Source organism: Netta rufina (assembly GCF_964035555.1).
Source record: "Netta rufina genome assembly, chromosome: 23".
In the NCBI taxonomy this organism is placed as follows: domain Eukaryota; kingdom Metazoa; phylum Chordata; class Aves; order Anseriformes; family Anatidae; genus Netta; species Netta rufina.
Genome location: NC_140147.1, coordinates 1989386 through 2016367, shown reverse-complemented (window position 1 = coordinate 2016367; position 26982 = coordinate 1989386). Strand labels below are relative to the sequence as shown.

General features: G+C 49.2%; 3 protein-coding genes across 9 annotated transcripts; all 3 read left to right on the top strand.

The window, feature by feature from the left end:
• The first annotated feature begins 2862 nt into the window (after window positions 1-2862).
• On the top strand, window positions 2863-17630 carry SFPQ (splicing factor proline and glutamine rich). Of its 6 annotated transcripts, none has more exons than XR_014619096.1 (12): window positions 2863-3615; window positions 3897-4085; window positions 4181-4482; window positions 4599-4694; window positions 5850-6046; window positions 6343-6427; window positions 6703-6820; window positions 7040-7088; window positions 7168-7289; window positions 16262-16306; window positions 16575-16649; window positions 17554-17630. XR_014619096.1 is itself a non-coding variant. In XM_084300721.1 (11 exons), exons 1-10 carry the CDS (start codon window positions 2956-2958, stop codon window positions 16280-16282), a joined length of 1839 nt encoding a protein of 612 aa, XP_084156847.1. In that variant the 5' UTR covers window positions 2863-2955; the 3' UTR covers window positions 16283-16306; window positions 16575-17630. The 6 variants fall into 6 exon arrangements, 1 of the variants encoding a protein (XP_084156847.1); XR_014619097.1 differs by having other exon boundaries at window positions 16783-17630; XR_014619098.1 differs by having other exon boundaries at window positions 9909-16306.
• Window positions 17631-21619: 3989 nt separating this feature from the next.
• Window positions 21620-23057, top strand: TMEM35B (transmembrane protein 35B; the record flags this gene model as incomplete). Of its 2 annotated transcripts, none has more annotated exons than XM_084300457.1 (3): window positions 21620-21733; window positions 22411-22591; window positions 22665-23057. In XM_084300457.1, 3 exons carry the CDS (start codon window positions 21626-21628, stop codon window positions 22793-22795), a joined length of 420 nt encoding a protein of 139 aa, XP_084156583.1. In that variant the 3' UTR covers window positions 22796-23057. The 2 variants fall into 2 exon arrangements, with proteins under 2 accessions (XP_084156583.1, XP_084156584.1); XM_084300458.1 differs by having other exon boundaries at window positions 21626-21733; window positions 22414-22591.
• A 2007-nt stretch (window positions 23058-25064) lies between these two features.
• Window positions 25065-26075, top strand: LOC311218172 (platelet-activating factor receptor-like; the record flags this gene model as incomplete). The annotated part of the gene is made up of 1 exon (XM_084300733.1): window positions 25065-26075. The coding sequence occupies one exon, from the start codon at window positions 25065-25067 to the stop codon at window positions 26073-26075; it is 1011 nt and encodes a 336-aa protein (XP_084156859.1).
• Window positions 26076-26982: the final 907 nt, after the last annotated feature.

Sequence of the window (26982 nt, the reverse complement as noted above, 5' to 3'; positions counted from 1 at the left end):
CTCTGAGCTTTATGCACTAGAGGTTGCTGTAGGCATTTTACTTTCTCCTTTATTCTTTAAAGGTGACACTGTTATTCACGAAACTGTTGAGCCCTGGAATAATGAAACCGTTCTGCAGAAATCCCTGCTGTTCCAGACAGGTTTATCAGAAAGCACCACAGATTTGACTAGCAGAGCCTTTAGCAGGCTCCAGGTTTCTGGGTGTCTCACTGCTGTGATCTCTCTGTCTGCTCCTGTCTTTTGCTTCATGATTTTTTTTTTTTAATTGCTGAGCATCTCTCGTTCAGAGATACTACTTGAATTTTTGCAAACAGCCATTAAACATTCCTCCTAGATCAAAAATGCCCAGGGAATGCCCAGGGAATGCAGACACAGCGCCTCCTCACAACATTTAATTGCTTCTTTTGGTGGTGTACATTACTGTGACTCGTGCAATTTTAGTATTTGCAGTATTTTGGACACAGAACCTCATGGGGTAATTATTCTTACTTAGCAGGTTAGACACATGCAGCTCTTCCCTCCTGCAATTAATAGTATAGAGATAAAGCAGATTTCTTCATGTCAGTTTTTTGTTTATGTTTACAGGAGGAGGAAATGGTTTAGGGAAAAATTATCTAAATGAACTACCTGCTGAGATCCATGCATTTCTTACCTGAAGATTACCCTTCGCTTGATGGCAATTGAGCTATTCCTAACTTCAGACCTCTGTGTCAGCCTCATTTCTTCCTTCAAATATTTCTTCCAAAACCTGCTACAAATCTTTTTCTCTCTTCAGCTGCAGACCACTGAAGTTGTCCGGATGAGTTTCCAGTCTCAGGCACAATGTTTATTTGGAGTGGGCCATACTGTGGAGAACATCCTCGGTGTTTGTTTTTGTATTAGGACAGCAAGCTGCCTAGTGTGAATATTTACAAAATCAGGTGATTGTTAGCCAAAGCCATTTTTATTTTAAGTCTCGGAACCTATATTGGTGTTTGTTTGATTTCAGTGCCAGGGTAAATATTCACATTGCAGTTACAGTGTTACAAAAGCAGGTACTCATATCCTGGCTGCTACTAGACACACGGAAGTTCAAAGCTACTTTGTAGACTTCAGCTGAGTTGTCCATGTCTATGCAGGTCAAGGACTGGAATTATACTCCCTATTTCTTTCAAAGGATGATAAAAATTAAGACCTCCCTAAAATATAGTTCACTTGTACTTAGGACCCAACAAAGGTGAAAACAACTCTTTTATACTCAGTATTTTTGTTGCCTTCTGAACAGAAACAACCAAGTGTTGCAATGAGGCCATGCCAGTTTTTGTGCAGTAGGAGCCAGTCCCAAATTTCTTCTTCCAGTGCTTTAACCTCTGAGACACCTCGTGGTGGAAGCGTTTACTGCTGGCACTGCGGGGCTGACATTGCAGGGAGAATCCATTTTAGAACAGAACTTGGGGCTTGCTTTCTGCTGCAGTTGGAAGCGGCTGAAGTCCTAAAGCTGGTGTAATATTGATTTGGGGCAAGGATGGATCTCCAGCAAATTTTTGTTTTAAAACTTTAAAACCCCAGGGAAATTCATTTTGTTTGAAGCAATGAAGTCCGCCCTTGCCCAGGGCTTCACAAATATTTTTGAGATAGCTTGGTAATATTTTATCACAGCAACGCAACAGTTACAGGTTCTGTCCACGTAAGGCAAGCATGTGGCTTTCACTTGGGCTTCACACAAAGTTTGTTACTGTGATCTGAAACTGAATGTGAAACATCAGTGGGAGCCTGGGAGCCTGGATGGATGAAAACCTTCATTGAAAATGTCACGTTGTTCTGACATTAGCACACTAAATGTGTCTCCAGTGCAACACCACTGAAACCAATGATGCTAAATACACGGAAAGTACTTGTGGTCAGCTTTCTGTATTAGAATGTGTAATTTTGTCACCGTAACAGCTACGAGTTTTTACAGCATCTTTGTTTTTCTACTCAGAAATCACAGACCCTGAAAGAAGCGGTTTACATGGTTGTACATTTAGGGGGATCGACCTCCAGTCTCTTATCAGCGAAGGTGCTAAGCACAGAGCCCTGTCCTTTGTTTGCAAGGCGCTTGTAAATTGCAATGGCTTTAATCAGTTGAAATATCCATTTCTGCTACTTCCCTGTTAGGTTTTTCAAACAAAACTGGGTGAAAGCTCTCCCAGCCGCGACCCCCTGAGGGGAGTTGTGCAACACCGCCAGCCTCCACCGAACAAATAGAAACTGGCATGGCAAATGTGCGCTCAAAGTAGGAGGGAAAGGCGCCAGCCGTGCTGGAAGGAGCCAGAAGCATTTTGAAAAGAGAGCTGAGACCCAGATTTTATTTTATTTTATATTGTATTTTATATTTTATTTTTTATTTTATTTTATTTTTATTTTACTTTATTTCACTTTATTTTATTTCACTTTATTTTATTTTTTCTCTCAGCTAAAGCCTGCGGCTGCTGTGCCAGGAACACCCCAAGGCCCCGCTCCCCCGCTGAGGGGCTGCTGAGGCGAGGCCGAGCCCCCCGGGGTTGCCCGGGCCCCGTTGCCCCGGCGGTTTCGCGCCCGACTGACTCGGCGGGCAGCCAATCAGAAGCCGCGCTTCCTCCCTAAGCTCGCCTCCCGCCGCTCAAACTGCCCAATCAGCGCGCGGGAGGTTAACGGATCATCCTGTCCCCCATGTCGGCGGTCAAATGAACCAATCGGCTGAGGGCAGGCTCTTCGCCAATAAGATCAAAGAGTTAGGGGAAGAGCGGCACGCGATTGGCCATTGGACCTATCCGTCTTCACCGCCGCGGCGGGCGATTGGCTATTGGGGGCTAGGGGGCGGTTTCCGGGGGCGGGGAAGGTATATTAGAGGCGGACAAAGGCGGCGGCGAGGCCGTTTCGCTCGCCGCCATTTTGCGCAGCGGGCTCTGAGGAGCAGCAGCCGGGGCGCCTCTCCTCCTCCTCCTCACCACCACCATGTCGCGGGATCGGTTCCGTAGCCGTGGCGGCGGTGGCGGCGGCTTCCACCGGCGAGGCGGCGGCGGTGGCCGCGGCGGCCCCAACCACGATTTCCGCTCCCCGCCGCCCGGCATGGGGATGGGCCAGAACCGCGGGCCCATGGGGGGCGGCCCGCAAGGCCCGGGCGGCCCGCCGGGCGGCGGCCCGAAGCCCGAACCCCCGAAGCCTCCCGCGTCGACCTCGGCTCCGCCGCCTTCGTCCTCTTCGTCCGCTTCCACCACGGCGGGGCCCGCCGGCAGCCAGCCGGGCCCTGGGGCTCCTCCGCCGGCCGCTCTGCCCGCGGGGCAGCCTCCGCAGCAGCAGGCGCAGGGCTCCGCGCCCGCCTCGGCTCCCCCCGGCCCCGGGGTGCAGCCTCAACCGCAGCCCAAGCCCAGCCCCAGCCCCACGCCGGCCGGAGGCCCTAAGAAAGGCCAAGGACAATCGCCCGGCGGCGGGCCCAAGGGGCCTGGCGGGCCTCAGCAGGGGCCGGGCGGGCCTCATAAAGGCGGACCGGGCCACCGCGGCGGGCCGGGCGGAGAGCCGCGGGGCCGCGGGCAGCAGCACCAGGGACAGCAGAGCCTCTCGTCGCAGCAGCAGGGCCCGGCTGGAGGCGGCGGAGGCGAGAAGCTTTCGGACGAGGTGAGTCATGGCGCCCTCCCCCCCCCCCTTCCCTTTCCTTCCTTTCCCTTCCCCTCCCCGAGCCACAAGATGGCGGCGGCCGCCATGGGGGCCCCGCGCGCCGCGGCCGCCATTTTGAGGGGAGGAGCGCGGGGCCGGGGGGTGCAGCGGGGCCGGGGGGCGCCGGGCCGCGGGGCGAGGCCCCCGGAGGGGATTTGGGGCCACAACGGCGTCGTCTCGGCTTCCCCCGCCGTCTGGGGAGCCGCGAAGGGTTGGTTCCGACCCGCTTTGCTTCTTCGTAGGGTTTTAAAGCGAATCTGTCGCTTCTGAGGCGGCCCGGGGAGAAGACCTATACGCAGCGCTGCCGTTTGTTTGTGGGGAATTTGCCTGCCGATATAACGGATGAAGACTTTAAGAGGTTGTTTGCCAAGTATGGGGAGCCAGGAGAGGTTTTTATCAACAAAGGGAAAGGCTTTGGATTCATTAAACTGGTAGGCTTTCATACTCTCCGTCCACCTCCTTAAAATTCTCCCGAAATAGTAATTTGTAGCGTGATTTTCTAAAACCGGGTCTTAAATTCCCTCAGGAATCCAGAGCTCTTGCAGAAATCGCAAAGGCAGAATTGGATGATACCCCTATGAGGGGTCGACAGCTTCGTGTTCGGTTTGCCACACATGCTGCTGCTCTTTCAGTGCGTAATCTGTCACCTTATGTCTCCAACGAGTTACTCGAGGAAGCGTTTTCCCAGTTTGGTCCAGTGGAAAGAGCTGTTGTGATTGTAGATGATCGAGGTAGATCAACAGGAAAAGGCATTGTTGAATTTGCATCAAAGCCAGCTGCTCGAAAAGCATTTGAACGGTGTACTGAAGGAGTGTTTTTGTTGACAACGTAAGTGTTTTGCTGCTTAGGATTTTTAGTTTTAAGCTGCACAGAGTTGTCAGTTGTTTCTAGCTTTTCAGAGTGGAGACTGCTATGGAAATGTAAAATGTGTATTTTGTATTCAGAACTCCTAGGCCAGTTATTGTGGAACCACTGGAACAGCTGGATGATGAAGATGGTCTTCCAGAAAAGCTTGCTCAGAAGAATCCAATGTATCAAAAGTAGGCACTATCTTTTGTTCTAAACAGTACATAGATAACGTAGTGTGATCCCAGACTCTGAAGGAGTTAGGTTTTAAAATCTGGCTTTGAATATCCCAAAGAAACAGTGCATAAATACCAGCCTTTTAACATTTTTTTGGTAAGGGTACTTGCACAGCTCTTAAATCAGACTTCGTTTGCTCATATTGTTGTTGAAAATTGTCATCTTATTTAAGGCACATAGCATGTTGATATTAAAGGGAACAATAAATTGTTTATTACTAAAAGTAATAAACTAAAATTTTGATTTGTTTCATAACAAAGTTCCCCACGGATTTGCCTTATCAGGCTGACTACTGCACGTGAAAGATGCAGTGATAGCTGAGTCTTTTCTTTAGTAATGTTGGGTTAAGACTTGTGTAGTGAGCCTATTAATTATAGAAACGTGTTTTTCAGATCACCAAAGGGAGTGGAGAGGGAAGATCTTGTGGGTCTCAAAACAAGTGTGTTCAAAATGGCTTGTTAGGATCAAAAGCTATAAACAGCTTAGCAACAATGTCTTTGGAAAGAATGCAGATCAGTGTTTTTCTTGAAATCTTACTTTAAATTGCTAATGCATGAAAAGTTCTTACATTTCTCTAGTTTTGTTCCATTAATTACTGAATTTTTAAGTCTAGTTACTTTATATGACTGAATGAGATGTCAGGTGTTTTGGGGACTAAGTTAAAATAAATATTACAGTTCTTTAACCACTAAGTCAGCACTGAAAACTCCATCTCTCTGTATCCTGGTGTTCTGAAAGCTAGTTGCAAAGGTCTTGTCCTTGAGGATTTTGCAGCTGATGGATAGCAGCAGCGGAGTGTTTTGAGGAGGAAGTTAAGAACAGGATAAAGCAGTAGAACTTGAAGCAGAAAGATTTGCTTGGTTATAGTGTGGGAGTCCCTTCATTTGCATTTGGTAGTCTGTGGATGAAATGCTGTTCTGTAAATCCGTAAGACGCTGTACTGTTCTCATCTTTCTGTCAAAACAAGCTGTATATTACATCATTGAGGTAGTATTTTGATGTTTTGAGGTTTTTTGATGTTCCCTAGTTCTTTGGCTGTTCTGCCTGTGGTCTTTTATTGACCTTCAGTTTCCAGGCTTATGCGGCCTGACTGAGTATCTTCCTTTCTGCAGGGAAAGAGAGACTCCTCCCCGTTTTGCTCAGCCTGGCAGTTTTGAATTTGAGTATTCCCAGAGGTGGAAATCCTTAGATGAAATGGAAAAACAGCAGAGAGAGCAAGTGGCAAAAAACATGAAAGATGCCAAGGACAAACTTGAAAGTGAGATGGAAGATGCTTATCATGAGCATCAGGCAAACCTCTTGCGTCAAGGTAATTGGCTCTGAGTTGTGTTTCTAAATGCTTTTTTGCTCTGAATGCTGGCTTAGATGTATGACTGACTGTTTAATGGTTTTATGAATAAATTCATGCTTCCTCTTGTGAACCTGAGGCTGATGGTTTCAGTCTTAGAAAAGAGAACGGTGGTTTCTCAGTTTTAACTTAAATGAAGTATAGCTAAAAATAGGGTTGTGCAGTGTCTGCTGTAGTATAAACAAGGTTGATCTAATTGAAATCTGAATTGAAGTCTGAGGTTGTGGAACCGCTGCTGACAAGCTTGGTTTCTGCAGATCTTATGAGGCGTCAGGAGGAACTGAGACGTATGGAAGAACTCCATAATCAAGAAATGCAGAAACGCAAGGAAATTCAGCTGAGGTTGGTCTGGCTTTTACAGGATTTTTCAGTTGTACATTTGCTTCTTTTCAACTAAATGTGAAAACTTTTATTTTGTCAAGAACCTCCATTGCGGCTTCAGTTTGCATATGAGAAATTGAACTGCAGTGTAAGTTTTTTGTTTTTTTTTTTTCCCTTGAGTACTTAAGCATCATATGGTATGTCTTCTGCTGAAGTGTTACTGCTCATACATGTGATGTTGATGGGATGTTGAAGCGTTACTCCTGTAGTTTAATGGTCTGCTTTGGGATGATCAGGCAGGAGGAGGAGCGTCGCAGGCGGGAAGAAGAAATGATGATACGCCAGCGAGAGATGGAAGAACAGATGAGAAGACAGAGGGAAGAGAATTATAGTAGAATGGGTTACATGGATCCAGTAAGTGAAAACATGATATTTTCTGGATGTTACCATGTCTGGGGATTTCTGGAATTTGTTGGATGCTTTTGAGATTGATGCGTTTTGCTTCCTTTAGGTTAGCTGATGTGATGTCTTAGTGTAAGTGAAGTGATAGTTGTTGGCCGTACGCGTGCTTTATCTCCTGAAAGGTAGAGATTTCAGTAAGATTCTGTGCTAAAAGTTGTTTCTTCTACGCAGAGGGAGAGAGACATGAGAATGGGTGGTGCCACCACAATGAACATGGGAGGTAAAGGATTTTTAAATAATTGCTTTCTGTGGTTACCTTAGAAAGTGCCAGAATATGATTCTATGTTTCTCTTCCTTAGATCCTTATGCTTCTGCAGCCCAGAAATTTCCACCTCTCGGAGGTGGTGGCGGCATAGGTTATGAAGCTAATCCAGGAGTTGGCCAAGCAGCCATGAGTGGTTCTATGATGGGAAGTGACATGGTAATGTATCCTGTGGTGGCTTTAGTTTAGCACAAGGGAAATGTTGCAGTTGGGAATTGAGTTCTGTGCTCGGATGGTTGTGTAAATTTCACTGTTAACTGCTGACTTTCTTGTCAGGTGTTTAACATGGAAGACTAGTTTGGCAGTATGTAGTACTAGTTTAGTTAACCATTATGGTAGCTTACACAGTTGGAAGTTGTTTGTAAGTGAATTCAAATGTGCTGTGAAGCATATTTGCAATTAACTCTGACTTTATTGGACTTCAGAAATTCTGCATCACAGTTAGGCTTGGAAGGATTCTTACAAGTTCTAGATAATCTGACGATTTTCAGAGTTTAAATAACATACCAGCTGTTCAGTAACTTGCATTTTGTATGGACAAGTGAGATCTTGGTTCTCCTTTCCGAAGTTTAATGCTGTGTTTCTTTTGGCCCTTCCAAGCCTAGTTAGAATTGATGCATATTGGTATGGATATGCTGTTAATTCAAAAATCTGTGCTCATGTTTCTTTAAGCAGCAGATTAACTTAAGTAATGGTGAACAGCATATCGCTTACTCTGTATGCTGAAGTTTGCCATAGAAAAGCAGAAATGCTGTTTTTTTAGGTTTTAGACATGTTCCAGTGATCCTTGACTGTAGCCATTTTTGTGGTTCCTGACTCACACAGGAACGATAGCCTGTTCTGGTTGTTTTCTTTGTTGGGTATGACTACAGGTAGAGTTTATTAAAGCTACTGCATATCTCATGTTCTGAGGTATGTTTCCAAATGACTATTTTTGGCACACTATATGTGTGGATGGGCTTGGAGCCTGCTTGGTGTTATCACACTGAAGCAATACCGATATAGATTAAAGAAATGCTTAATGAGTATAATGGAAATCTATGTTGGTTTAGGCGGTGATGCTAGTGTGCTTTCACCCTCCTCGTAAAGGGTGTACAATGTTGCACAATCTGTAAACGATTTTTGGGTGGGCTTAGGCCTCTGACTTAACTTGGTGAGCTACCATAGTAGCTTGTCAAATATCTTCTGTTTTTATGGGAACCGTATCTTTGGAATCATAACTTTGCAGAGCCTCATTGATTCAGTAGACAGTGCTGGTGGCCTTAACGTATCTATAATCTACTGATATATTTAGGCAGTTCCTAAGTTCACAGTGAACAGTTAGGCAGTCTGTGGTCAATGCTGTGCATATTTTTCTCCTCCTGAAATTCCTGGTACAGGTGCATGCTGAGCTTGTGGAATACTTGAAAACATGATCTGGTCAAAATGTGTGACAGTAAGATGGTTTTAACTGCCTTGAGTTTCTTAGGATGGGGATCTCTGCCACACAGTGCTGTCACAGTTTCTGGGCTGCTCTCTTTATAAACAGAACTGGAGGTAGGCTTAAGCTGCTGTGATTTAGGCAGAAAGACCCCAGGTAGTATTTCTGAAATACCTTTCTGGGAAGGATTGAAACAAACTTTCAGAAGTCAAGAATGTGAAGTAAAAGTTTTCAGTTGCAGGTACCTTTTGTAACAAGCAACCTACCATTGTTCTGTTACTGGGTAGTGGAAAACTTGCTTGAAATGAAGTTTAAAGCTCTCTTTGACTTTATAATTTGTCAGTTCTGTAGATTGAATGCTGATCACACCTACTGATACAGTATCTGAACGAAGTACATGCAACTAGAGCTACTGGTAAAAAATACCTGAAGCCTCTGCTTTATTGCAGGGCAATTTAGCTTTTATATCCTGGTGTGAAGGCTTTCAAGACTGAAGTTGTGAATTTTCCAAGAGCTTGTGGTGAAGGTGGGGTGGGAGGGGTCCACTGACTGGATGCACAGAACCCTTTGTGCATAGCTCTAACCTGAAACACTGAATAAATTGTAGCTCTCTGAACACATTTTGCATATACAGCAGCAGTTCCGGAGTACGTGGGATTTAATAAAAGCAAGTCTCTTGATGGAGCAGTTGCGTTGGTTAGGTAAATCACTGGTCATGAGCTTTTTCACATTTTTTTTTTCTTCTTGTGATCCAGTAGTGCTCACTATCAGTTTTGATCACTGCCTAAGGCCTCTGCAGTTTAGTCAGCAGACCGTAGTCTTAACCCCATCTTGAAAAGCACATGGTCTCTATTGCAGCACATGCCATTAACTGGTGAGTAGGCATTCTGTTTACGATGACATTTTATGAATGTCAGCTTGTACTTCAGTGAACTGAAGATACTCTCTCTGGCTAGGCTTATTGGAAATGACAGTGATGTAATCTAAGCTTTTACTGCACGAAAGGTGAGAAGTTTGCAAGCTATTTGCATTAACTTGGTTGAAAATTGCTAGAGCTCATTTGGAAAAGTTGTTAATTCACATCTGCACTAATGCTTACATTTCTAGCACTGCAGGGAGGATCTGTTCTTTGTAACAGATGTATGAGAATGCATCAAGTGGGAACATACCTCAAGGCATGTATTACAATAAACTAATTTTTAAATTACCCTTTTTTCCTTTCTATGTTCCCGGTACCTGTGGATCGGCTCAATGGTGATTGTATCGACGAACCTTGACTACGGAACCTTCTAAAAATATATACTTAACACACATGGACATCAACTACATATAATGAACTGTTAATTCTGTTCCAATAGCGTCCTGAACGCTTTGGGCAGGGAGGTGCGGGGCCTGTGGGTGGCCAGGGTCCTAGAGGAATGGGGCCTGGAACGCCAACAGGATATGGTAGAGGGAGAGAAGAATATGAAGGCCCAAACAAAAAGCCCCGATTTTAGATGTGACCTGTAGTTTCATTCCAGTTTGTTTTGTCTGTCTTGTTTAGACACCAACTTTTTAATTCTTGCATTTTAGTAAGAAAGCTACGTTTTTATGGATGTTAGAAACTTACTGACCTAATATTTGTAAGTGGTCTGTTTGGGCGAGTACAATTTAATTATGTAATGCAGTGTTTCAAAGCAAATTTAGCTGTTTTTTTGATGTATAACGTCCCTAACTTGATGGCAGTGTACCTTGTGCCACTGAATTCCCAAAGTGTACCAACTTTTTTTTACTGTGCTTCAAATAAATAGAAAACTAAATGTAGTAACTTTTCTTGCCATTCATGGTTAAATTAAGAGGCTAAATACCACACCTTCAGCAGTAAACCAAGAGTCTTGCCACAGAGGTCAAACCAGACCAGGGTGTGGAACTGTAGTGAAGAGCTGAGATCTCTTCCTATAACGCCTCTAGCTTAAGATTGGGTCAAACAGTAGCTTAACTTTCTAGTAGGTGCAGATTTTTTAAGCATTAATTGTGCTGCAATAAGGAAGCAAATGGAAATCTTGCAGGTGCTGTAAGATAATGGTCATGAAAGCTACACTGCAAGTAATGCAGTATGCAACAAATTTCACATTATAGCTATGGAGAATGGGTGGTGGGATGATAGCACTTACCACCTCGGCAGTTACTGCTTGGAATTTTTTAAAGTCTTTAAGCAGAAGACTTAGCAATGGTTATTTTAAAAATAAATCCATAGAAAGACTTGTATTGACTGACTTCCTATCTTACGGATTATTATTGAGTTATTTATATGCTCTTAAGCTGTTTGAGATTCCAGGATCTGGCCTTGCTCCGTATTGTATATCTGCCTGAAATTGCTTGGCAAAAAGACCAGAAGTGCTGCTTGAGTGATGAGGGGAGAACCTGCTAATTCATACTTGTAACTTGCTTATGTCCTCATGCTAATTGAGTGGACTAATTTGCATAGTTCAGAATTCAATTGTATTATGGGGGCTGCAGCAACTAGTCTTTAAGTCTTGTAGCTGGTGGGTAAATCCTAAATGCCTGTATGTAAAATACAGAGAAACGAGCATTCTTGCACGATGGTTATTGCTATTATTGATGTGGGGAGGTAATGCATCAAAAGCAGTATCTAAATCTGGAGCTAACAGTTAATACTGCACAGTACAAATAAACTCCCTTCAAGGCTGTTTTGTAGGTCTGATGAATTCATTAGCTTGCTGATAACTTCGTTAAGCCCCAGAAGAATTTCAAAGCATTCTGGACTCATAAGGTAGCTGCTTTGCTTATTATGACACTGTACCAGATGAGCTGGGAACGTGACTTCCCAGCATAAAATGCCTTGGTGTTAATGCAGGATACATCAACCTGCTTGGCACAAAGTAGGTAAACTTTGGCTGTACCTTCACGCCACTCCCCAACTCCCGAGCATTCTGTGAGTAGCTTTAATCTTACCAAGATCTTTCCACTCCTTGTGCGAAGCATTGGCTAATTCTAAATTCTATGCTAAATTTTCTCTGTGGTTAAAAGTTGTCAGTCTGCAGTATCTTAGAGTGCGGATGATCGCTCTTGAAGTACTCACTGTAAGTGCTGTTACTCCTCAAATGAAAAAAAAAATAGCAGGTTGTGAAATGTTGATAACAGGTAACACTGACTTGGGAATATTCAGTGCACTAAATAGTGACTCAGCTGGTTTGGTGAATGCTTCTTATTTTCACAGAGAAGTGTGGAGGTTGATAACATGCTAAGACAATGAATTGCTATTCAGGAAATTCCGAATTGGCAGTTCCTAAACTGCAGACCAGATATTTGGGAGTACTGGTATTGGATACTTAGCCTAAAAAATCAGCAGTCCCACTGCAATTCGCTTTAAGTAGTCCTAAATAATGCTTATGTTTTCTGCAGGGTGTTCATGGGACACCCACGAAAAGTGAAGGTGTCTGAGATGGGGAATTCTGAACGTAAACATTTAAATTAATTTTTTCAGTTTATTTTTCAGATTACATGTCATTCTTTATTAAAGAGATGCCGGTGCATATCCTAAAGTATGTTCTCTTGTAGCTCTGTAACTTTGAAGAGTGAAGGATGCTGATGTCCTTGTACCTTACAGAGGTTCTCTCTTGGTACCCCTGTTTTGTATGTAAGCTCCTGTTGCTAGGTACTAAAAATCGATGAGTTGCAAAACCATGACCAGTAAATACATAGAAGAATGGGCAGTTTTCAAAACACCTGAAAGTTTGGTTAAATGTGGCTTTGTTGTAGCTGCATAAGCAGAATTCCTAAAACTCTAAAGTTCTGCTTTGAGTTGCATGTATTCAACAGGCATACAAGTAAATAGCCAACTCGATTTCAAGACCTTTTAAAGGTGGTGTCTTAAAAGCTGGCAAACAATTTAAAACTGATAAAGTTACTAAATGTGGGAGGTGAGACGGTTATGTTCCTTTGATCTGTTCCTATGAGGTTTTGGACTTTTTTCATAAAATCGGATTGATGTAATTGAATCCTTAAAACAATTTAGAAAAGTGCTTGGTTGGTCAGACCTATTTTTGGATGGTCTGGCTCACAACACCTTTTTGTACTGGACTTGGAGGACATTGGCTGTTGCAATTTAGCTTGCTTTAACAAAATTGAGCCCATTTTGACATTTAGATATCTAAAAACTGCAGCATGTAGAAACTGGTATCGTTATTCATATCTTCACGCTTCCTCAGAAACGAATACAGAATAATCTTATCTTCTGGTGTAGACACATTACACTAATCATTTATACAGCTGACGAGAAACTGAAACTGCTTCTGAGATTTTGTGGTATTTTTGTGGTAGAAAAATTCTTGGCTTCTCCTTGGCAACCATTTGCTGTGGCAGCAAGTTTTTGCTGGAGTTTTTGAGACTGCAATTTACACTTAAAACTAGTGGCCTGCTACATAACTGCACTTAGCCAGCATTTCTGCAGTTCATAACTGTGAGGAACGTAGTACCACAAATGGCAATGGACATTAGGACCCGGATGTAGTATTCCTGCTTGCTCCAAGATTCTCATTGCCGACTGCGTACAGGTAGGTAACAAGCAATATAATATAACTTGGTGACTTTCTATGTAATCTTATACTGTGGGTATTCTGACATCACACTTCTGACTGTGGAATTACAGTGCAGCACTCCTCATACCTGTATGCTAAACTTGCATCAAAGCTGCGTGGTTTTCGGTTTTAAGCTTTGTCTTGTTCAGAGTCAATAAGCAACTTACTGTGATTCTTAGATAAGTATTTCCAGACCCGATTCCTTTGTACATACGACTCGGCTTGTGTGAATTTTTCTCAGCTACGATGTAACGAAGATGTTCTTAGATGAGCTCTGTGGGGAAGAGGGGATGTGACCTTACACTCAGTTAACTAGTCAACTAGGTGCTATCAGTGCCTAGAAAAGCATCGTTTAAACTTCCTGTAGTGACCAAGTGGCCCATCTGCAGTGCATCCCTTTGTAGAGTCTTGGCTCGGTAGGAAATGTGTTAGTAATCACTGCTCTAGCCCTCTGTGAACTGATAGTCAAAGCTCACTAATACAGCCAGCTTTAAGACTGATTGGGAATATTTCTCAGGACAAACAAATGAGTGCTTGAATGAATATCCCTGTAAAAAGTTCGGTAGAGCTTATTGGAAATCTCAGTTGTCTTTATTTTAATTAATCCTTGATTGACAAGCATATCACATTTCTCTGCCTTTAATTGCTAGTGGTGAGATTCTGTATTTCTGCCTCTTAGTCATCTTGGTAGTGTAATGCTCAATTTCATTTTTCATCAGTCTCGAGGATGTAATTCTAAACTCTTCATTGCTAAAAATGCTGAATGTAGTGTTTCAGGATAAACATGCTTACGTTTCCAGACATCCAGACACGCTGATCTCCAGCTCTTTTGCATTAGTTCTTGAACCTGAATTTCAAGGTCCCTCGTTTCAGCACATGATCCAGCCTCTTGTCTGATCAGTTTATTTCAGAGGTGTTGTAATGTGTTTTCCCCTTTGTTCTGCAAAGGTCTACTTTGCAATCATTGTTTCTGGTATTTTGGACCATTCTGTGTTACCTTCCAAAAAAGACTCTTGCTGGTGAACAGGTGATCTGCTGGCCAGCCTTGCCCTCTGTCTGCTGTAGTTAGCTTTTCAGTGTTCCATTGAAAGCAGCTGCACCTTAAACTTAAGATCATAATACCAGGTCTTTGGTTACACCACAGTGAGTGTAGCTGAACACTAGCTAGTCAAGCAGTGGCACCACTTGTCACATCCAGTTCGGCTTTTTGGTGATGGCTTACTCTTAATCTGCGACTAGAATTTAGTAGCAAAACTGCTGACAGTACGCATCGCATGCTGTCACGTAGCAAACCTGAACTGCTAATCCTGAAACCAGTGCTCAGCTCTAACTTAGTATGTCCAGTGTGCTCTGGATACTTGACTTGACCTGTAGGAATGTCGTGGAGGGGTTATTGGCACATCTGCTTTGTTCTACATACTTAAACTAGTAGGATTTTGACACTCTTGGAGCAAGCAATCTGTGACTGAACCATGGGTCTCATACTAGCTCTGACTGTCTGCAGTAATGAAACTTGGTGTGGTAGATAACTTAAAAGCCAGTCTGTAACAAGTGGGTACCAAGAAATGACATTAAAGTGCTTGCATTGTGTTTCATCTTGAATTTCTACCTGTGTGTGAAATACTTTTTCTCAAAAAAAAAAAAAAAAGCTTATCTAAAGCTTATCTGAAGCTCAGAAGTGTGGTGTCAGAATACATATGCGTACCTGTTAGGCCCTCAGATCCAGAATCTGGTGCTGTCAGGAGAGAGCACAGCATAGCGTGTATGGGGGCTTTACTGTAACATTAAGCATACAAAGTGTTGATTTGCTTGCAGTTTTCCCCATAGCTAAACACCGAGGCCTGTGAGTAGTTCTAGGACTTCAGCAGTAATGGGGTTGCATGTCTCTGTTAATCATTGCCAGCTGCAGTGACACGATCAGGAAGGCCAGCGTTTTGTTCCATTCTCTTAAATAAGGCTAAGCATGTTGGAAAGGATGCATAAAAAGTTATGCTGTTCTGGGTAAATACTTGGCTTCTTCCACTACTAGCAAGTTTGGAATCTGCTAATTAGCTTCAGATTTTTCTCTCCATGCCAGCTAGTGGGGCTCTTAAATAGCTGCTTACTGGAAAAGGAAAAAATAAAAAGGGAGGATTGGCCTTCTCCCACTTCTGTCATTGCTGCTAGATAATGATTGACATGTTAGGACTTGGCTGTGCAATCCCGCAGTGGTCTGTGAATACCCCATCTCTATAAATGTTGCTTTTGAACACCAGTACTGAAGAGCTAACTGGGGAGGGTTGGGAGGAGTGTGCCTCTAAGTGAATCTGGAGTGTTAAAAGGATGCGCAAAGATATAGTATCCCTTATGCATGGTGTTTGTTGCTATGGCATAGAAAACAAAATGTGCATACTATACTTCTGCTCCTGAGGGCCATGATAAAACCCAGGTGGTGGGTTTGAGACTAAACTTGAACTTGTCCCTACCTGGTCAAATCACATTGTGACCGTAGTGTGATTTGCCTCCCAACGAGAGGTGTGCACAGAACGTTGTACTACTACATCCCCTAGTTGCTAACTATTGTAGCTTGCCCTCAACTTAGCTACAGTAAAAGGGTGGGTCTTCAGAAGGGAAGAATCTCTTGCTTAGAATAAAAGCAGTCGACTGACGATGCTAATCAATAGTGTCTTCCTTTGGCTTTTGAAGCACTCCTAGGACTATTGAACTGAGGGCTACTAGGAATTAGGGACACTGCACTCCTTCACGAAGCAGAAGGAAGAGGGCATTGTACAGGAATCAAACTAGGTTAAAATAGTTGAAGTAGCTTGATAAAATTAATGCCTTCACATAAGGGATAGTATACCTCTGGCTGCAATCAAACTTCATTGTACTCAGACTGGTGATTTACGGTTTGTGCTCAGACAAGGTGCAGTTCTTCAGGCAACTACATGCATATTCCTTCACCTCTTTACAAATGTTTAGGCTAGTCTGTTTCTGCCCCTTATTCTTCCACTTAATATTTTGGAATAATTTGTAAATTCCCCCTCATAACTAATCAGTCCACATATCTTAAAACTTTGCTTTTAAGTTAGTTTTGAAATGGCCATAACTTGCTGTGTATTATAATAATAACTTCAATTGTTATCCTTTAGGTGAAGATGCAAGCTGAGTGAAACTGGAGTGCTCATCCATTGGAAGTAAGCATGTCTGTCTTGTTCTGTGGGGGTGAAATAATAAAGGCCTGTGGACACTTCGTGTTCAGTGAAGAAGTAACTTTGAATTAGTGAATGTGTGAAATGTATAAAGTAGAACTTAGTATCCTCCTCTCAAGCTGTGGTGTTTAGTACCTGGGCTCCATCTGGGCTTAATATCTTGAGAGCAGTGGTTGAAAACACCTTCCTAGATGGGGGTTTGTTCTAAAGGTTTAAAAATAATTGTAAATAAAACTTGTAAATATTTTTCTAGTTCAGGAGCTGAGCATGAGCACATCCAGCACGATGTCCAGTGATATGTGAATGGACCGAGAAAACAAGTGAACAAGTAAGTAGATGCTGTCCTTAGGCTACTGCTCTGTTAGAGCAGTGCATCACTGTGATGTCAGGTAGTTCCTGCCTGGAATTTGCCTCTGATGAATCTCAATTTTACATGAAAATGATGAATCTTTCTTTTGTAGAGCCAAGATCTAACCATTGTTTGAGGCTTTTCAGCCCTGCAGCATCAAATAAACTGTCATCTGAACACTGTAGGTGGTCAAACAAGAAATAAGCATTTTTATGTCAAAGCTCAAATGGAAGGGATGCAAATAGGATGGAGTGATTTTGTCAGCAAGGAAAACAGGAATAAAGCAGCTACTTATTTGTTAATCTAGCTAAAAGTTGTTAAAAGTGCTACTTATCTGAAATAGTGAGCATTGAACTTTCAAAATTACCTGCAAGATAAGTTGGTGCATTCAAGAACGTAAGCCAGTAGTGGTTTAGGGAAATAAACTAATCTGCACAGCTGGAATTAATGAAATTTTCCCTCTAATTTGTTACTTAAACTACAAGGGGGAGCTTCAGATATTTTAAATCTTGTGTGAGGAGCAACATGCAAAAGTACCTTAACACATGAGTGAGGGGTAAGTAATGCTTAGCCATGCCACAGCTGAACCTGTAAGATGTGAAACCAGTGAGATTCAATTGGTGAACTCCTATTGAATCCTGTGTGACTTGTCACCACTGCCCTTGTTTCTGGGGTAGTAAAACAAAGCCACTTGATCTTTAGAGGTAGATGAAAACATGAATGCTGTTTGTTTTATCTCCAGTCTGATGTAAGATCTTATGATCCTAGAGAGTATTTTTTAAGTGCATGGCCTTTGTGATAACTGATTCCCTTTCCATGTCATTGTGTGTGATCTCTGGTGGAATTTTAAAGTTCTTGCTAACTATGTGTTTTTTACTTGCAGAAGAAGTCCAAATGCAGTGAAGAGGAGCCAGGAACATGCCAATTTTTACAAATAAAATATTTAATTTTTCTTAATGACTTCTGTTTTATTCTGGAGTGCGTTCAGTAAGTTGTTGAGCATAATACAGTATGGATGCATCCAAGAAACACTGCCAGAAATGAGGGAGGCTGTAGAACAAGGTGATGCAGAGTGTGCTTGGAGCAGTGGAGTGAGGATGGCTTTGGGTCATTGAATCCTGCTCTAAAAACTAAAAGAAAACAACCTTTTAGCTCTAAAAGCAAAGGAAACAACCACACTTAACAAATATATAATACATTTTTTTTTTCTGCTGGGAATATGCTGTGGGCTTATTCTTGTAGTTGGACTTCTCCAGTTTGGGGGTCAGATATATTCCTGAGCAGTGTGTAGCTATGTATACTTCTGCTAAAAATGACTTAACCATTTTTTTTATAAACTACTCTTACCCCTAAAGCACTGTAGGAGGTTTTGGAAGTTTCACCCACTCTATCCCCCATCTCCAGAGTTCTGTGTAGTGCTTTTTGCATTAGATTTGAGTGTTTACACATGCTTGATTGGTTTGTAGTAGTTTACTTAGTGACTAGTCATTAAGCCTGAGATGCCAGTGTTGGAATTCCTTGCAAGGCAGAGAAGTGCTGTTTTTAGCACTTGAAGCACAGATTTCCATGGTTCAAATTGCTTTACTCAAACAAGACAGCTGTAAAGCCACTCTGTGCACATGCATAATTCCTGATGTCATTTATTAAATGTAATCCTTTGTTTAAATATCAAGTAGTTTTTGCTAATGTGTTTAAAATAGGCCAGCAGTAGGCTTTGGTAATACAGTTGCATTACAACAGAGTTACCCCCTACAGCACACAAAGTCACAAACATTTGGCTAGGAACTGTTGCAAGACCACCATGATCAAAATTAACTGTATTAAATGTGGCAAGGCTGCAGCACTTGAGCTGTGTCTGCCTGGGAACAAGTTCACCTGTGCTTCAACTGCCAGTCCAAAATATATTCTGGTTTGTCTTAAATACAGCTTGCTTGCATCCTACTGAGGAGGTTTAATTATTTAATGCTGTTGGTCTGAGCTACTGCATCATTCCTGACTCAGAATATTGCTTTGTAGCAGCGTGTAGATGAGTAGTCCTGGTGCCCACCTCTTATCAGGCATTCAGAGTTGGTGAGATGAGAGCAGCTGCTGCTGGACTGCCAGCCCTGTGGCTCCTTGCCAGTCACGAGTGTGTCTCTGAGCATAGTTAGAGGGAAACAAATGGAGCTGCAGGCAGCTGCAAGCTGCTGTGTGTGGGTGAGCAGCAGCAGGGGGTGCCTTGGTATTTCACTGTGCCTGAGTTCTACAGCACAGAAGGATGATACTGCATTAAAAGCTTTTATCTGCTGGTTTTCCCTTTTTCATGCAATCAGATACAGGATAGACTGTGAGAATTCATTCATTGATTTGACATCTTCATGCTATTGTCCAGATTTTGAAGAGGTTCTGTGGTTCCTCAGCCATGCTGCAGGTGTGATGGGAAAGGTGCTTGTTAACAAGCTGACAGGCTCAATCTTAATTAGGTTCCACTGCAGGATTCATTAAGTACTGCACACAGTTCAGAAATTAAGTTATTCACCTGTTAATTCAGACCTCGGTTGTAACCGAGGAGGAACCTTGAGGGCAGGAATTCAAGAGCTGTGTGGTCAGTTACCTGCAGAAATGACGCGCTGGGGTGTGCACAGCGCTGGAGCTGCCGCAGAGGCTGAGCAGCCCTCTGACCTCGTGCTGGGAAGGACCAAGCACTGCGATGCTTTTGGGAACGCTGCTTTGAGGAAGGAATCATAGAATCATAGGACTTCAAAAAGCAGGAGCCCCCCTGCCTTCTGTGCCTTTGGGAGGTGTCTCGCTGGTGAGGGAAGTGCTGCCTCAAAGCAGTGGAGGCCTGTGGTGGCAGGAACGTGGGTGGATTTCACTGTCTTGTCTCCACAGCTACTGCAGCCTTTTTTTTTTTTCCTCAAATTCTGTTATTTTCCAGTAACTTGTCCTGATTTAGTTTCCCCTGTTGCAGCAGCTTCTTACGTGAAACTTTCAACCTAAAAGCGGTACCGGCACTCTAAATGAACTTCACCTCCTACAACTCCTTTTATAAGCAAACAGTGTTCTGCTTTTTGTATTGAAATTGCGCGTGTTTTGGAGAAATGCAGAAAGCCCTTGCTTTTTTCATCAGTGTGTAGGCCATCGTGTCATCACCTGATAGATGACTAGCACAGAGCTTTTTTTTTTTCCTTAACATCTGGGCAGCCTGCCAGCAGGTTATTGTTTGCTGGCTGTTAAAGCTGATTACCTGGTTCTGCTGCGTGTTTCATTAGTCTAAGTAGCTCCCCTAATAAACATCAGAGGCTGAGAGCCGGGATGGATGGTGGTGGAGCCCTGTCACAGCCGCTGTATTTATCTATTTCAGCCCCAGACACCTTGGAGAGGCACCAGGGCTGCGATTCCTGGGGGCACAAGGGGGGGAATAAAGCAGGGGGTGTGTGAGCACCCTAGGGGCCAGCTGTGGGGCTGCTTTAGAGCTGGGGTGGACGGAAGGCGTGGCATCATCCTGCTGAATTTATGAAACAAATGGGTGAACCTGTGGCAGATCGCTGTAGTCCATCCTTAACATAGTGGGGGGACAGCTTCTGCCACCCAGGAGGACGTTTTATTATTTAAGGCCTGACAACTGATGAATGACTCATAGGAGGAGCTTGGGCTCGTAAATCTAAAGATAGCAGGGTCCCAGCTGGGGCTGGAGGCTTTGGGGAAAGAGGGAGCTCTATTTTGTCTGCAGATGTTTTTCCCGTTGGGGTAGGATTGCAGCGAGGCAGGGCGAGTTATTTATTCCTCCTGCACGGAGATAGCTGGGTGAGAGCGGCAGCCGGCTCTGAGTCACTGCTGTGACGTGCAGCAGAGGGCTCCTGGGGCTGTTAATGGTCTGCGAGCCAGGCCCGGCTCTTCCAGCACCCCTGGGTGTCGGATGGGTGGCCCTGGGGGCGAGGATGGGTGCCCTGGGGACACCGACTGCTCCAGGCCTGGCTCCTCCAGCACCGCTGGCTGTAGGACGGGTGTCCCCACAGGCAGGGGCTGTGTCCCTAAAGACAGCACAGCCGTGGTGCCACCCATGGGTGCTGTGACCCCCCCCAGAGCCGGACTGTGGCATGGGTGCCCTGTGCTCGGTGCTGGCTGCCCGGGAAAGGCAAACGTAGCGGGTCCAGGAGGGGAAGCAAACAGATGATGCAACGGTGCTGCCCTTTTTGCACAAAAACCACAGCCAGTGTCTGAGCGGGCTCTGCTCTGCCTCGGGGGGTGGGGGAGACCTTGCTATCGCAGGAAAAGAGCAAATTTTCCCGAAGCTAACAGAAAATGGGTTCTTCGGGAGGTGCCTCGCTGCGCTGCTCTCCCCCCCTGCACGCTAACAATGGGCCTGGAGAAACGCTGAGCGCTTCGTGCAGCAGCGAGACAACCCCGCTCACCACATGCCGTGGCCCTCAGCGCCTCGATCCATTATTCAGTCAGGGCTTGGGCTCTTTTATTTTTCTCTTTTTTTCCCCCAAGAGGCTCTCCTAGACAATAGGGCTGCCCGCTCGTGCTCCCACAGCGCCGGGCACAGCTCCGCACTGACATCTGCTGCGCCCCAAGGGAGCCGAGCGAGAGCGTGGGGTCAGGGCAGGCGATGCCCCCCCGCCATTCCTCTCCTTCCCCACACCGGCTTTTAACACTTTTGGCTTTCGAGCTTTGAAAATTAAACAATTTGTGGTTTACCACAGCGGCACCACGCAGCAGCGTGGCCCCGGGGTATGAGGGAGGCTCTGCTGAGGAGGAGGAGGAGAAGGAGGAGGAATGGGGGGGGGGAGCAAACCGGGCCCCCCAACAACCCCCAGCCTCGCTCCGAGCCCCCCTCACGCCCCCCAACCCTTCTCCGAGCCCTGTGTGGAGCCGAGCCCCGGGGCCGAGGCCGTGAGGCGGCTCCCGGGGCCGGGCAGGGCCGAGCCGAGCCGCGCCGCCCCCATGGCCGTCCCCGCCCCGTAGCCGCCATGGCGGCGGTGTTCGCCGCCCTGCGAGTCCTGCTCGGGCTCTTCTTCCTCCTGGCCGGCGCCGTGAAGCTCACGGACCGGCTCTCGGCCGAAGTGCACCGGCACATGGTGAGGGGGAGCCGGGGGCTGGGGGCTTCGGAGGCGTAGGGAGGGGTTTGGGACTCGAGGGAGGCGTCGGAGACATAGGGGGGGCGCTTCGGGGCTTCAGGGGCTGAGGGGGGCTTTGGAGCCTGAGGGGGGCTTCGTGGGCGGCCTGATAGGGGCTTTGGGGTTTGAGGGGGGTGTTTGGAGTCTTAGGGGGGTGTTTGGAGTCCTAGGGGGGGCTTTGGAGACTGTGGGAGGTTTTGGAGATGGTGGGGGGCTTCAGAGTCTGAGGGGGGCTCTGGAGCCATAAGGGGGGCTTTGGAGCCTGAGGGGGGCTTCATGGACAGCTGGGGGGTGGCTTTGGGGTTTGAGGGGGGCTTCAGAGTCCTAGGGAGGGCTTTGGAGACTGTCGGGGGCTTCAGAGCCCTAGGTGGGCTTCAGAGTCTGAGGGTGGTTTTGGAGCCATAGTGGGGGCTTCAGAGCTGTAAGGGGGGCTTTGAAGCCTGAGGGGGACTTCATGGGTGGCCTGAGGGGGGATTTTGGGGCTCAAAGGGGGCTTCAGAGTCCTAGGGGGGTCTTTGGAGACTGGGGAGCTTCATGCGGGGCTTCAGAATCTGAGGGTGGTTTCAGAGCCATAAGGGGGGCTTTGGAGCCTGAGGGGGGCTTCAGAGCTGGAGCTGGGCCCCTCTGGCTGTCCCCAGCAGGCGCAGTTCGTCCGCTTTGCCGAGGTCTTTCCCCTCAAGGACTTTGGCTTCGCCCCCGATCCTGACCCGTACCTGGCGGCCGTCGGCTGGGTGGAGGCGGTGGCCGGGCTGCTGCTGGCCGTCGGCCCCCAGCTGCTGCAGGAGATCAGCAACTTCGTGCTCAGCATCGTCATGATGGGTGAGAGACGGTGGGGCAGGGGGGCTCGTGGCCCCCGGTACCCCCTTGACGCCCCCCGCGCCCCCTTTTCCAGGTGCCATCTACACGCTGCTGGTGCTGCGGGAGCCCCTGGCCATGTGCGTCCCCGCCACGCTCTGCCTCGGCCTCCTGCTGCTGCTCAACATCCGCGGCTACGGAGCCCCCGTCAAGCCCAAATTCGAGTGACCGGAGGAAGGAAGAACGGATGGACAGACGGATGGAGGGAGGCCAGACCCCTGGGGTGTTCTGGGGGGCTGCGAGGTAATGTGGCGCTGCTGGGTGGTGCAGCCCTGCTGCTGGCAGGGCGCTGCAGGATGGAGGCTGTGGCACCGCCGCCGCTCTGGTGCTGAACCAGCACGAGGTGGTCGGGTCCTCCCATGCCGGGCTGGCGCTGGCTCTCGTGGGGGCTTTCATATTTTGGAATAAAGCCTCTGTTTTTTCATGTTTTGCCTCCGCTGGTTGTTTCTGCCTCCCCCGGTGCTGAGCTGCAGGGGACGTCGTGAGGCTGGGAGGTCCCTGAGTCCTGGGAGGGGAGGCTGGTGGGGTGCTGGGGCAGCAAATATGGGAAATATGTGGGCAGCACACTGGGGTGGACAGCCAGCAATGGGAGCCCGTGTGGGGCAGGAGCCCTGTGGCTGTCTGGAGCCACCCTGCAACGTGTCAGGCCACCCAGCGGGGTGACAGCAGCCCCACGGTCCCCCAAGCCCTGTGCCTGGATGGACTCAGGCAGGTACTTTCTGGGGGTCTTGCTCCATTGGGGCAGGGTCTTTAGGGACTCACCTGTTCTCCAGGACAGATCGAGTCCCCTGGGGATGGGCACTGCACGGTCGCAGCTTGGCTGAAGCCCAGGATCACACCTGAACCTTGTGCATCTTCCAGCGAAGCAACTGGGACAGATTTGGGGTGAGATGAGGCTCTCAGAGAGGTGCAGCACCACCGGGACCTGAGCCACCAACCAAGGGGACAGGCTCCCTGTCCCAAGGCAGCAGGGAGGGGGGAGCATCCCCTTTGCAGGGCTGGGGGGGGGGACACCCGGGGGCTGTGCTCCCGCTGAATCCCCCTTTGAAGCAAACAAAAGCCCGAGGAGGCAGATTCCTGCTTTGATCCCTTTCGCCTTGCCCCCCTTTCTCCCAGCTGCTGAGTGCAGAAACTTGACCTCTGCTGCTTTCATGTGGGGCCTGGGAAATGGCCCTGGAAGGGGATGGGGGCACTGGGGAGGGGGGGCACAGCCACCACCACCCCCATGCCCCCAGCCAGTGTGCTGGTGGTGGGGGTCTTAGCGTGGCTCCAGCGTGGCCGCCCCCATTACAAACACACGCAGGTGCCTCCCTGCTCCAGCTGCCCCCCCGCACGCTCTCACCCCCACATGGGCTGGGGGGGGGGGGGCTGGAATCAGGCGTCCCCTGCCTCCCCCAGCCCTCCCTGAGCATTTAAAGCTTCCAGCAGCTCGGCCAGGCAGCGAGGAGCAGCCGGAGGGGACACGGGGTAAGCGAGCTCAGTGTGGTGGGAGGGAGCTGGGGGTGACCCCCTGGTTATGGGGTGCGGCGTGGGCGGGTGCATCCCTGCGCCAATTCCTCCAAAAAGGAAAGGGAAGAGGGAAGCGTTGAGGGAGCTGGAGGGGTTTTTAGGGGTCTGCGAAATAATTCAAGCCCCCTGGGATGAGCCCACCCGCTCAGCACCCCGAGCTCTCCGTGCCTTGGTGTGGGGTTGGGTGCTGCGCGCACCGGATCTGGCCCTGCTGCGCTGGAAGACGCCCGCGGGGTGACTCAGAGCCGTCGGCAAGGTGTGGGCAGGCCGTGCTGCGAGGTGAGATTGCTGCAGCCCTGGGCTACGGGAATCACACCAGAGAGAGGTTTTTCCACGTCCAGGGCTTGGGGAACAACGGGGTGCCTGCCCCGTGCTGGTGCCCCCTTCCCCATCCCCATCATCTCTACGCCCCGACGCGCCCCGAGCCGCTGGGGGACTTTCCCCACGGGGATTTTGGGGCGCTGGGAGCGAGAAGAAGCAGAAGAGGGAGCAACAGCAGCAGGGCTGGAGGGCGTTCGTGCAGCCCCCGGCGAGCTCAGGGCTGCGAGGGCGGCGTCAGGCGGCGTTAAGCCCCGCAGCTGCGAGCTGGAGCCAGCTCAGCACCTCCGGGTGCCGCCGTCTGCGCCTCTGCCCCTGGGCCGTGGCGCAGCTGCGCCTGCCGGTCCCCGGGGAGCGCCGGGCTGGCGGAGCCCCCGGCTGCCTGGCGGCGTGGGGGTGTGCGGCTGGGGGGGCTGGGATGGCTCCCAGAGCCCGTCAGCTCCCTCGGGGTGAGGAAGAGCGGAGCCTTTTTGCTAGCAACCCCATGGGGCAGCTCGTGTCCGGTGCTGAGCAGTTGTAGGCGCCAAGCTGGGGTTGTTCCACCCGGTTCAACGCCCCCGCCACGTGCCGTAGGTCCCTGATTGTCCTCTCCTCTTTGCAGGAGCCCGGGATGAACGGCTCGGCACCGGGGCTGCTGCCGGCGGAGCTCCCCGGCGCGTGCGTGCCCCGCGACCCGGTGCAGTTCGTGCTGGTGCCGGCCGTCTACTGCCTGGTGCTGTGCGTGGGGCTGCCGGGCAACCTGGTGGCCTTGCTGGTGTTCCTGCAGAGCGGCAAGGTGAGGAAGGCCATCCGCATCTACCTCATCAACCTCACGCTGGCCGACATCCTCTTCAACCTCACCCTGCCCCTCTGGATCCCCTATTACCTGGCCGGGGGCAACTGGCTGCTCTCCGAGGCCGCTTGCCGCCTGGCCGGGGCCACCTACTACGTGGCCACCTACAGCGCCGTCACCTTCATGGCTCTCATCAGCTTCAACCGCTACTGCGCCGTGCGGGCGGCGCGGCCGGCGCTGCCTCTGACCGGGCGCCGCGGCGCCGCGTTGGCCTGCGCCCTGGCGTGGCTACTGGGGCTGGGCTGCGCCGTGCCCACCCTGGCCGCCCGGCAAACCTTCCCGGCCCGCGCCGGGGCCACCACCTGCTTCGAGCAGCACGCGCGGCACCGAGCCTACGCCTACGCCATGGTGGGTTTCTTCGCCGCCGCCTTCCTGGTGGTGCTGGGCACCTACGTCTCCGTCGCCCGCTCGCTCTCGGCGCCCGCTGTCACCGCCGCCTCGCCGGGCTCGCACCGGCAGCAGGCGCGCGCCATGGTGCTGGGGATGCTGCTGGTGTTCGTGGTGTGCGTGGCCCCCTACCACCTGACGCTGGCCCCCTGGGTGGGCAGCCGGCCCCCCGTGCCTCCCTGCGGGCCCCCGGCCGTCCTGGACGTGCTGCACGCGCTGAGCGTGGCCCTGCTCAGCCTCAACAGCTGCCTCGACCCCCTCGTCTACTGCTTCTGCATCCGCCGCTTCAGGGCTGACCTGGGCCGGACCCTGCGCAAAGCCGCCCGGTGCCTCCCTCTCTCCTCTCAAGCCCCCGATGCGCCCGTGCCCAGCGTCCGTGCGTCCTCCTTCACCTCCTCGTAGCAGCTGCGGGGTGCTGGGGTCCTGCCCCCCTCCTGGTGCCGCGGTCCCAAAGGGTTGGGGTCCCCAGCAGGGCGATGGGCGCAGCTCCCGAAGCAGGGAGCGATGAGGGGGGAGCTGCTGCCTTGCACGCCCCCACTCCATCCACCCCCGCTCCACTCCCGGCGCATCCCCACGCGCTCACAGCCCACGGTTTCCACCCTCGCACGGATCCTGCACCCAGCGCTCGCACGCGCCAGGAGGGTGCCTTCCCCGGCGAGGGTGGGGAGAGGGTGGGACAGGGCAGGGGGTGGCGTGCGGGGTCCTGTCCCCTCCCGGGGGGCTCCATCCCGCGGGGATATGCGTAAAGACACCGATGCTTTGAGCTGGGCTGCCTGGGGGGGGGGCTTTTTGGGGTCCCATCCCGCGGCGTTCCCATCCTCACGCCCGCATCCTGCCTGCTCCCTGCCAGGATTAAAAATGAACGAGCCAACAGCTGCCGAGTCTCCTTGCCACGCTGCACGCCGAGCAGCATTGTCCGCTCCTGCAAACGGGACAGAGCCGGGCACGGGGAGACCCCCCCCCGGCACCCCCATCCCCATGCACCCAGCTCCTGCCCCAGGACCCACTGGGGGGGCCCAGCAGCCCCCGATCCCCCACCCCAGCTGCGTGCAGGCCTCCCGGGGTGCCGGTGCCTTGCTCATGGGCAGCGCAGCCCCCAGCCCCGCTCACGCCGCCGCTGCCTCCCCGGAGAGCCCTCGCGCTCAGCGGGGGCGGCGGAGCCGGCGCAGGGCCGTGGGCGTCTGCAGGGGCGGAAGATGGTGTTTTCCCAGCCCTGTCTCGTTCCTGCTGCTGCCTCAGCTCTGCCTCCCCGGCACGGTGCGAAGGTGAGCGGTGGGCGCTGCGCAGCCGGGTGGGATTCAGGGTGGCG